Source organism: Lycium ferocissimum, chromosome 8 (genome assembly GCF_029784015.1).
Source record: "Lycium ferocissimum isolate CSIRO_LF1 chromosome 8, AGI_CSIRO_Lferr_CH_V1, whole genome shotgun sequence".
NCBI lineage: Eukaryota > Viridiplantae > Streptophyta > Magnoliopsida > Solanales > Solanaceae > Lycium > Lycium ferocissimum.
Window position 1 is genome coordinate 45,659,404 of NC_081349.1, and position 12,289 is coordinate 45,671,692.

General features: G+C 32.8%; 2 protein-coding genes across 2 annotated transcripts; both read right to left on the minus strand.

Annotated features, from left to right (window-relative positions):
- Window positions 1-620: 620 nt before the first annotated feature.
- Window positions 621-7,338, minus strand: LOC132068615 (ATPase GET3A-like). The gene is made up of 7 exons (XM_059462254.1): window positions 6,665-7,338; window positions 5,136-5,257; window positions 3,009-3,159; window positions 2,701-2,811; window positions 1,888-2,026; window positions 1,632-1,747; window positions 621-1,045 (listed from the first exon to the last, which is right to left on the minus strand). The coding sequence occupies exons 1-7, from the start codon at window positions 6,926-6,928 to the stop codon at window positions 863-865; spliced, it is 1,086 nt and encodes a 361-aa protein (XP_059318237.1). The 5' UTR covers window positions 6,929-7,338; the 3' UTR covers window positions 621-862.
- Window positions 7,339-8,631: 1,293 nt separating this feature from the next.
- Window positions 8,632-11,912, minus strand: LOC132067005 (serine/threonine-protein kinase BLUS1-like). The gene is made up of 2 exons (XM_059460173.1): window positions 11,255-11,912; window positions 8,632-9,703 (listed from the first exon to the last, which is right to left on the minus strand). Exons 1-2 carry the CDS (start codon window positions 11,861-11,863, stop codon window positions 9,167-9,169), a joined length of 1,146 nt encoding a protein of 381 aa, XP_059316156.1. The 5' UTR covers window positions 11,864-11,912; the 3' UTR covers window positions 8,632-9,166.
- Between the last annotated feature and the right edge of the window lie 377 nt (window positions 11,913-12,289).

Genomic DNA, 12,289 nt, shown 5'->3' on the forward strand with positions numbered 1-12,289 from the left:
ATGGGTAAAATCTTACTCACACCGGATGTTTACATCAAGCCATAGATACATGACATATGTTTGTATATAACATTTTAGTACTTAACCATGGTTAAATAACATGTATATTCGCCTTATTAAATCACTTAATTACAATAAGCTTACACGATTTGGTGTAAAAAAACTAAGTGCGAGTAGATATTTACCCCGAATAAAGGAGGGTTGTGGTGAGCTGGCAACCACTATAAAACTAGCAAATTCATGATAAATCCCCACTATACAATTTTGTTTGATGTTGGTCTGAGATAATTAAACAGAGAAATATGATTAATGATAATTTATATAGTCAAATATTTGGGTTATGGGAGAAGTGGGAAGCCTATTTAATGATTTGATGAAAAAGGTAATGGATAAGGCTATATGCTTGGCAAAATAAACCCTTTTCACTTGTATTGTAAGGTAGTCTTGATATCACATCTGTTGCAAAAGTATTCCCATATGATTATCTTTACTTTAGATCCACCTAAAAACAATCCTGGAGCAGTTGTTTACGTAAAAGACTAGATTGATATGAGTTATAGGATAAAAACAACTTCTCCTTTTTGGTTCACGAAAAATAAGCGTTCCCTTTGACGGAACAATTCTTCAAGAATTTTGTTTTCCAATATTTCCTGATAAAATAAGGATTTGGTAGTTACAACTTACAAATCCAAGATCTTTGTAAGATCCTAATCATCCACTACCTCAAAGAAGCAGCATATTGTAAGACCAAGGAGCTAGATTTATTGCCTTCTGGATAGCAATGAATGAAACAATTATACATCCTCAAAGAACACGATAATTTGTTCAATGGCACTATTTCCCCAACATTTGAAAAGTCTTTCTAAGATTGAACCTGATTTTTTCCTTTTCTAATTTTTTCATATTCTGCTTCAGCATCTTTCAACTGTTCTTTCAGTTTGGCTATTCCACTCTCCAACTCTTCCGCTGAACAACGCGCACGAGAAGGTCGGTATGGTGTTAGAAAATGATACTTGAAAGCTTTCAGAGCTTCAACACCACAAACCTAACCAAAAAAAAGAAATTAGTAATGTGAATTGCAATTGGTTTGACAAGAAATATCAGGACCAATTTCCATGATTTCCTTGCTAGGAAATACTTTACCCCCCCCCCCCCCACCCAGGTGCGGAGTTTAAGAAATTAAATGGAGTAAGACTTTTTACATGCAAGTTTAGCATATGCCACCAAAATTATCCTTTTAAATGAGCAATGGTGAGAGTTTGACATGTCTTTTTATGTTCTCTGTACTTATAAAAGAAGATGAACTTTATATAACTTGTCTCCCATAAATCACATCATTAAGGGTAAATTAGGGATCCTAATATTAAATAGTTTTCAGAAAGAGAAATGTGTCATTCTTTGGGGACAAACTAAAAAGAAAAGTGCAGAAGGAGAACCACTTAAATACCATAACCTTTGCATCAGGAATGAGCTAGAAATGTATAATCTAACATGGTCATAGCATAATGCACTAGCTCCATGTTACAAATTAGATAAGATTTTATCGTCAGTGCCTTCTTTGATTGCACCACAAAAAAAAGGGAAAAAGAGAGGTACGTATATGTGTTTCTGAGAGGCAGGTATTTTCATACCTCTTGTGGTAGCAATGGCAGCTTGGTAATATTGAAGTCGTCATATAACGTGTAGAACTGATCCAAGTACTTCTGTTGCATCCGCATTCTAGCCTTCAGCAACTGGGATTCAACAACTGAAAACAGTCACAAGTCCAAGAATTATGTTGTCTCTTGCATAGGAACATAATATCATAAACAAAGTGAGATAGACGAAGAAAACAGATTAATATGGAAAGGCAATCGAGGAATCACTAGAAGAGGGAGAATTGTTTACCTTCTACATCAAAGAGCACTTGGTTAATTATAATGTTGTGTGTATCAATCTCAAACCTAGTGAGTTCCTGAACAAGTCTTTCAGTCTCATATAGAGAGAGGAATTCCGGAATGCAAACACAAACAAATGTCGTCATGTCCTGCAAGAAAAGTGGTGCTAATTTATAAGCAGAAAATAGAGTCACAACAACAACAACATAGAGTAAGTAAACAAATAACACAGGGAAAGTATTCAGCCATTAGCAAGAATCACTGTAAGGAACTTTCCCTTGCCCTGCACAGGACAAGAAGTTGGTTCCATCAATAAAAAGTCCAAATAAATTGGATCAACAGGCAACAATAGCTGATTTCCTTTTGGTGTTTGATTTTATTTTCTAAATAGTTGGACATAAAGCACATATGTATATATAACACATATTGCACTCCATCACAGTAGATTTCTCCAGAATCAAAATAAAAAGATGGGCAGAATATGTGTTCTGTATATTTATGTGCTTTCATCCAACTATTAATATACTCCTTTTTTCTAATTCAAAAAATAAGAAAATGTTGAGTGTCAAGTAAGGACTTTAAATTAAATGATTAAATATTCTGGATTAAGAAACTAATTTCTACTGAAAGAAAGGTTTCACATATATTGTTATCGAAACTACAAGGCTCAGATAATGCATGACCGTCTGAGCTCAAATTTTCTACGATTTGTCCATTGCTGCCAAGCCTATAGAAAATGCATGACCTTATGAACTCTGGACTAATTTTGTCACTATGGTTCCCATTTGTAATAATAAATGACCATTATAAGGAAAACTCTTACTGGATCCTTAAATTGTCTGTTCACTTGTTCAATAATATCCCTCATGGCTTCAAGCTTGCCGAGAATTGCATCCTCACCAAATTCATCGTCAACACCAAAGATACGAGTCATCTGCGATTAACGGTACTTTGTATTAATGATAATATTCAAAAACATATCAATCCACGTCCTACAATCTGCCTCGAACTTTCAGGCTTGCAGATGAGACAAACAATAATTTTGCACACATTTGCAGTAATCCCTTATACTTCAAAAGTGGAAATGAAAAGTTCTCTCCTTTTTCTTTTTCTGAGGGAAGGGGCTGTTACCTGACTTAGCACACCACCAAATTTGCTCTTCAAACTCATTATTTTGGCAAGCCCTTTCTCTAGTGTCGACGGGAACTGTAACAGCCGGAGAGTGTGTCCCGTTGGTGCTGTATCAAACACTATTACAGAGTAATCCATTGTTTTCACCAATCTAGAAAGAAGCAAATCGAACGAAACTGAAATCCAAATGATAAAGAAAACACCAGAAGTGTAAATATAACCAGAAAACAAAAGTTTGTTTTTGCTTCTAGATCTCAAACAAATAGCATATAAGCACTATTAATGTACCATAACAGGATGAAACTTGGCAATGAAAAACGTTGCAAAGATGTTCAGCTATCTATGATTCGGATGTCCAGGAAAGGAAGAAGCAACAATGAGCACTTTGAATTGGAATAAAAGTAAACCCCACAATCCAGTTTAACTTATAACTGGCACCTATTCCGAAATAGAACCACCTTGTGCAATTCGGTAGCTCTTTATATACTATGAACTACAGCCAGTGCCCTGGCTCTAAAACTCCAATCTTAGTTTGCCCACGCTTGATCCCAAGAGCCTCCTAAACACCAAAGACTTGGTATAATTTTACTCAACCATGCTATAAAAGAAGATAACGGGATACAGTAATGAAGCGAGTGAACTTCTCCACTACTAAAGTTATTATTTTTATAATTGATATAGAGCACTTTGTTTAACAAGGTTAACAGTGGAACAAAAATGCAGTAATAGTAATTAGTCTTAGACGTCTTTTGATGAGTCTTAAAAAGGTCCATGGAATAGAAAGGTAGGACCTGTGTATCTAAATTCCTTTCGGCAAAATATCTATCCAGAGGTACAAGTATTATATGAGATTTGCCTTCCCTAATCCGAAAGATCAATCTTGGAACCTAACCTAACTGTTCAACTAATAATCTATTTGTTGATAAGTAGGTTTTTGACTAATGTACTTCTAAATAAACTCAAATTCATACCAAAGCAAGGGACACCCTCACAATTAAAATTAATTTTCAAAATCTTTCTGCAAACAGAAATCATGAAAATGAGAAAAAAAGGGATATGCAGCTAAGAACCACTATAAATCTGACAAAGAAATAAATATTACACGAGTTAAGACTTGGGCGGAAATCAACCAATTTCCAGGCTGCACAAAAGAACAACCAAGAAAAGATTCAAATCACTGTGCAATATGTAAATTCACCAACCCTCATATATTTCTAGAACCAACCGATCAGGCAACTACACTAGTCAGATGGTTTCCTGAAGTGCTGGAATTTAGTAGACAATTACTGATCAGTTGAGAATAATTTGAGCTCGACTTTAGGACTTCATGCTTGGCAGATAATTGTTCCAATAAAGTACTAAAATTTTGATTAAGGAAGCGAAAGTTTCTAAAAAGACTAGTACCTCATTGTGTATTCGTGCACACATACAACTATATCAACATAAGAAAGTTTTTTCCCTGTATACATCTTTCATTGTTCAGCGCAGCTCATGTGGTAATGCATGGTGTAAGCATTAGCTTGCTGCCACAACTTCCAATCTCATGATTGTAAGGTGATTCTCAAGTTCTTTCCTTAACCGAAGGAGCAGAATAGAGATTAAAGACAATCTCACCAGCCCAAGATTTTTTTTTTTGACTATCTAGATATAAAGCCGAAAGTTTAAACTCAGGCTAAATAACTTCAGCTAAATGATGCTAATATGATCATCAAGAAAAGAGAAACCCGAATATTTGAAAATACAAACAATTAATTGCAGTGATCCTCTTCATGTTGCTTGATATATTTCTATTATAATATCTCTAGAAACAAAGAGCAAGAGATCATCCAAATTGAAGTTATTACGTCATTTCTCAACAAAATCTAAGGCCATGACTGAATAAAATATGGCAAAATGGGTCTAGAGACATAAGTGCTAAGCATCTCTTTTTCATTTATACATGCAATCAACTAATACCACCTTGTGTATCATCGTTTGGTCCATTTCTATCAGTTATTATTGCTTAGGAATCAAATAAGGCTCAATCTAAGAATAGATCTTTCACATTTCAAAAGATTATAGTAGTTCTCAGAACACTTGACTTATTTTTTGAACTTCTTTTTAGTGTCATGAAAAAATGGTACTTACTTTAGCATCTCAGCGAAACTCATAGCTTCATCAATTCCTGGAACTGCATTCGCCAAATCTGAGAAAAAACCGTCCACTCCTTCTGAACCGCCTTCTTCATTCTCTATAGTTGGATCAACTTCCTAAAGAACAGAACTTCATCATAAAATCATTACCCCATAACAGCATATCAGAACAAAATTGACCATAAACTGAAAAAGCAATATAATTCGACAAATTGTGTGTAAAGCTCACTCTTTGAAATCACTGAAATACATATTAACATACATTACACTCGACAACAAGTATTGCTCAAAAGTTAAGAGGTCAAGCTTCAATTCCAAATAAACAATGTCTCTTTCCCCTCGCGCCCCATCCCACCCCACCAAAAGTAGTAAAAAGGAAAAAATAAAAATACAGTGGTATAATTATACTTTTGTCATTTATCATAATTTCTCTACACTTCCAGCAATTAATCAATAACATTGAGGGTGAATTTAGTTGGAGGAATGTTTCTCATGGAGAACATGTTCTCTAGAAAATGATTTACCTTAGAAAATCAACTTTTGGATTATTTTCTAGTGATTGGTTGGGTATAAAAGCAGGTAACAAATGGTAATGGTACGAGGTGCACGATAAGTATAGAGTTTAACTTCTACACACTGTAAGTACTAAAAAAAACTTTGCACTGACAAATCACCTAAAAGAAAATCATAGATAACTAAATAAGTGGAACTAGTTACATGAAAATTAAAGCAGACAGCCTGCTATAACATGTATAAATTATACAGATATTGTAAAATTTTGTTCCATTATAAATGCATATAAGTTAAAACCTAAGATATCAAGGTCAGAGTTTGGGTAATAGTTAATAACAAAACACATTGATTGAGACGACAAATCACATGGAGTAACAAAATAATTTTCAATTCAAGAGTGGACAAACTGTACTACTTATAATGAAAAATGCTTTCTTTTACAAGTCATGTTACAATATTCTTTCAGCTGAACCCAGTAACTCTAGCTCAAACCATGTATTTGTATTAAAATTTGCATTTAATATCTACAAATAATCTATTCAAAACACAGCAAGCAAAAATAAAATTGTGATTCAAAACTCATAAACTAAGAATTCTGGTTTCTCCTCCGGTAAAAAACAACTACAACAATAACATACACAGTGTAATCCCATCCGTGGCGGAGCCAGGATTATCACTAAAAGGGTTCAAAATATGAAAAAGTAAACGCACGAATAGAGTTCAACATCTACTATATATGAATAAAAAATAATTTTAATCATGTATAAATAGTGTAATTTTCTGCCAGAAAGGGTTCGGATGAATCCTGAGCCCTACCTGGCTCCGCCCCTAAATCCCCAGTGGGGTCTGAGGAGGGTAGGATATACCAAACCTTACCCCTACCTTTATGGGGCAGAGAGGCTGTTTCCGAAACACCCTCGGCACAAAAGAAACGTAACCGAAGCAGGATTATAAGAAAGAACGGTAACAAAACACCAGAAACTAAATAAGATCCAACGTAATAGGGAATACCATGGCGTACAAATTGGTGAAACCATTAACGACGGTTGGAGTTTTAGCAAAACGTTGTTGAAATGCATCGCTAAGGTTGTGAGCTGGATCAGTTGATATTATTAGAACTGATGATCTGACTTGTGAAAGAAGGATCCCTAGTACTGAGCTGCATGTTGTTTTCCCTACACCACCTTTTCCACCTACAAATACCCATTTTAATGTGTCTTGTTCCATTAGGTTACGTACTGTGCCTTCTGGTAAATCTGGATTACTCGAAGCCATTAATATTAATTTATATATAGTGTATGGTTGATTATTTGGCTAGTAGTAGTAGTAATTGAGAAGAGTAGTGTCAAAGCATTTGATGATGCAGGGAGTTTGTTCTTTGATGATGATTCATTTTGAGGCTTAAATCGAAATGTTAAATCCCATAGGTAACAAAACTGATAATAATCAATTTATTGTTTGAAGAATATAATTACGTACGTTGAACTCCAATTTCCTTTTTTGTTTAATTTTCTTATTTTTCTCCTATTTGTGAGTTTGACGCGTGTTTTAACCGAAATACGATGTGAAAATCTCATATGTGCATAATTGAAGATTAAATGGCTAGGTGAGTGTTCTTTTTTCTATTTTTTTTTAATCTACAACACTTCATTTGTGTGAACTTATTTCTTATTTACATTTAATAAAAATAATTAGGGAGAAATGGTTTTTTTTGATCCTTTATAAAAAAAAAAAACCTTGTGCGTTGTTGGTGAGCGTAGTTTTATGAAAACCAACTTTTATCGAGGAAAACCATAAAGGTCTGAGAAAAAAAAAAAAACATTGATAAGATATTACATTCTGATTACTATTTGTTGTGGTTTATAAAATCGTCTATTTTTTTTGTAAAAGGACAATTCAGTTCTTGTACTTTCTCAATGGTTGATTATTTGGCTAGTAGTAGTAGTAATTGAAAAAAAAGCATTTGATGATTTTGTTCTTTGATGATGATTCATTTTGAGGCTTAAATCGAAATGATGGTAACAAAACTGATAATAATCAATTTATTGTTTGAAGAATATAATTATGTACGTTAAACTCCAATTTCATTTTTTGTTTAGTTTTCTTATTTTTCTCCTATTTGTGAGTTTGACGCGTGTTTTAACCGAAATACGATGTGAAAATCTCATATGTGCATAATTGAAGATTAAATGGCTAGGTGAGTGTTCTTTTTTCTATTTTTTTTTTAATCTACAACACTTCATCTGTGTGAACTTATTTCTTATTTACATTTAATAAAAATAATTAGGGAGAAATGGTTTTTTTTTATCCTTTATAAAAAAAAAAATAGTTTTATGACCCTTTTATCAGGGTCTGGAAAAAAAAAAAAAAGATAAGAGATCTGAAAAGTCTATTTTTTTTTCTATTCAAATTGTAAAAGGACAAGAGTTCTTATGGCATACTCAAGGCTACAAGTTTTTTTTTTTTAAAAATCGTATTTCTTAGAGCCTGTTTGGATGGGTTTAAAAAAAAAGACTTATAAAATAAGCTAAAAAAAAAATAAGTTGGATAGCTCAACTTATTTTTTTTTATATACACACACACATATACACACACACACACACACACACACACACATATATATATATATATATATATATATATATATATATATATATATATATATACAACAACTTATAAGCCAATCCAAAGGGGCTCTTAATCTTCATCTCCAATCAAATGAGTTCACATAAATTAAAGTGAATAAAGTACATAAACAGAATTGAATTCACATTATATGGGGGAGACTCTTACCAGTACTATTAGCTAGTCTATAAACATACTAAATTGTGAATTCTTGTCGTCGTCGTCGTCTTAATTAAACACGTAAAGCACGAGATGTTGATTTGTGTGTTTTTATTAATTTAGATTTTAGAAATTTGTTATATACACGCTAAATATTTCAATTAAAAATTTCAAAGATCATCCATTCCCTCATTTATATACGTCCAGACTCATCAAAAGGAAAAAAGAAGAATAAATGTAATTCCCTTTTCAGTACTAAAATGTCTTCAGGGTATAGAAAATTCCAACTATGCCATTTCCATTTTTTCCTGAATTTACGACTTAATCTTGGCAATTGACATTATTTCCATTTTAAAAAGAAAAAAAAAATCATATGAACATTTGAAAACTTTTTCTAAGAAAACTAGCTCCCCTTCCCAAACAGATTAATTTCTGCTTAAACCATCCCTCAAATAATTGTCACATAAAAACCCAACGACAGAATAACTAGTTTCCGACTCAGAGAAAATTCACACACAAAAAACAGAATCTATCAATACTATGAAAGTATATTTTTCTTTTCTATGTAATATGCCCTTTGTCTCTACATCTGAATGCTGGAAAAAATTTCTCAGTTGTCACCGTAAATGTATGTAGTATGACTATAACTGGGTACGTAATATATTTACATTTTTAATATCTCTGATCTTGATCATCAATTCCACTAAATCTTCATCACCAAGTCTTCAATTAATAACCATAATCAGCAATAGGCATTGGACCTTTAGCATGCAACACACATCTCTTAAACCACTTCAAATCCTTAGCATTCTGAAAAAATGGCATCTGCAAAAGCTTCTCAATTGTTGGCCTCTTTGCTGCTTTTTTATTTAGACATTCCAACACAACATTCTCAAATTCTTTCGAAAACGCCCTTTTCTTTTTTCCTAATTTCAGCTTATCTTTAAAAAATGATTCAACAACTCCCTTCATTTTCCCAAATTTCTGAGCCTCTTCAGCCATAATCTCCTCAAGCAGATATTCTAACTTATTTGGCAATCGTTTCGACAACCTTATCTTGTTGATCATTGCATCAAATTCTGCGCGACTGTTTGCTCGTATATTTCCATAGGCTAATTCCAGTGCTGCTATGCCCACTAGCCACATATCTGATTTAAAAGTGCGACAATTTTGATCTTCTTCTTGATCTTTAGCAGCATTATCATATAATGCATTGTATACCTCTGGTGCAGCAGCCCATTCTGAAATTATCGATAGTGGTGGTACCTGTTGGAAATTTAAGAAAAGTACTAGTATTAGAATATGAACAATAGCTAGGAACATTGGCTAATTATGATCACAGTACGTAGTAGAAAAAGCTAATAACATTGCAAATTATACAACCATATATCCATTAATTATAGTTTCGAGTTCAACTTGAATTAGAGGATGTGAAGGTTTGATGAGTATTCCAAGTCATCAAATACAATGATTTTCACTCACAACACTTGCTTCAACTTTTTATCAATTGAAATTCATCATATCCAAATTACAATAAAGTCCAAATACTAGTTCTTTTTAATCTTCAAATACTTTTTTTTTTTCCAATTTCGACCCAATATTGTCCAAATGGGTATATATCATAGCCAACAATAAAGTGTACATGCCTAAACAAGAAAGACCGACAAGCACAAATCTGCACAATTTAAGTACACATTTTTATTAGTAGTATATCATTTTGACTAACTAATTTCTAACAAATACAACTACTCTGACAAACGTCAAAGTAGAATAGGAACATGATCTATTGTCAATCAACTAAAAAAAGCAGAAAAGAAAAAGGTCATCTATCAAAGAAAGGATAATTAAGATTGTAGAAAGAAAGCTGAAAACCAGAATTTTATGGACTTGAACCTCACTTAAATATTTTTTTAAGCACACATTCTATAATCATTTTGACTAACAAAATTGTAAGAAAACAGAAACTACTCTAACGAACCAAAGGAATATAGGAACATATCTAAATATAAGCTTACATTCAAACAAAATTTATCAACTAATAACACAATTTAGATACCTATTCTATACTTAATTAACAAACAAATTGTATAATCAAACTTTGAAGTGCTATTAATTATTCAACTTCAAATACCTATTTTTTCAACTCCAAATATTCATCCTGTTTCTTTAATTTCAAAAACATATTTTCCAAATGGGTATATAGCACAGAAAACAATAAAGTGAAAATGCCTAAAATAAGTACCTAGAACCACAATTTAACCACATATTTTATAATCATTTTGACTAGTAAATTGTGAAAAACAGAAGCTACTTTAAAAAACCAAAGGAATATACTAACATCCCTAATTATAAGTTTACATCCGAACAAAATTTATCAACTAATTACACAATTTAAACACCTATTCTATCCTTATTTTAACAAACAAATTGTATAGTCAAAATTTGAAATAGTATTAATTATTCAACCGTACCGAAGTGGAAACAGGATCTGGTTCTTGATGAACAACATACTCATTTTCTACTTCAACTTCAAAAGTTCAAATATTTAAAACTCCAAATAATCATCTTGTTCCTTTTATTTCAACCACATATAGTCCAAAATAGGCATATATCACAGAAAACAATAAAGTAAACATGCCTAAAATAAGAAAGACCTACAACCACAATTTACCCACACATCTTATAATCATTTTGACTAACAATTTGTGAAAAAACAGAAACTACTCTAACAAACCAAAACTAATAGTAACACAATTTAAACACCTATTCTATCCTTAATTGAACAAACAAGTTGTATAATCAGACTTAGAATCGTACCGAAGTGGAAACAACATGTGGTCCATGATCAATTTCAACATTCATCTCAGTAGGACAATCAAGATCCGATTCATAAGCAGTTGCCGCAAAAGCCAATTTAATTTCCACATTCGAATTAACGAAATTCACAAAAATATTCTCAGCACTAAAAGTCCTATGAACTTGACCAGAATTATGAATATCATGCAACCCCACAAGCGCTTCTTTAAGAACAATAGCAATACAATCTTCAGGCAACCCGTAATGAAACCTAGTAGATAACATATATCTTATCGACCCTTCAGACATATACTTCAATGCAGTACAAAATCCATCATTAAACCTACGTATAAACCATGCATCAACGTTAACATAATTGCGAACCGGGGTTTGTTCTTGTGAAAGACTACGTACAATATCTTCACCAGCTCTAAGATACTTAACAGTAACGTAACCAGAAGGAAGAAGATTGCCATTATCAGAGTAATCTGGTGTGTAATATGAAGCTTTGTAAACGAAATCGAAACCGGAAGTTCCAATTACTTTTTCAAGACGGTATTTAATGTAGGTGTGTGGATCAGTGTAGATTTTTCCTATTGCTGGACGATAGGCTATTATTTCTGTGCCCATTTTTTTTTTCTTCTGGTGAGTTTTCTTGGTTTTTGGATAGTTTCTTGAAGAGAATTATAAGAATGGTTTTAGTGGAAGTGATCAAGATGAAGAAGATATGGAAGTTTAGAGAGTAATTTATATGATGAACTAAGTTAAAGAAATTGGGGTAAAGAAGCCGTTAGAATGGCGCGCATAAACATTTTTCAGTTATTCTTTTATTTCCTTTTTTGGCGCCGCCCCCCCCCCCCCCCCGCCCCCGGCCCCCAACCCCCGTTTCTCTCTTAAACGGGGAAGTATAGGAACTATTGTTGCAAGTCCATTTAAAACTCCACTCAATTTAACTTTTTTAAACCAGAATGATGGATCTTCAACTGTGTAACTCTTTATTTTTAAGTATAATGATAATTCATTTTCGTATATTTCTAATTTTTGGATTAAATCTAT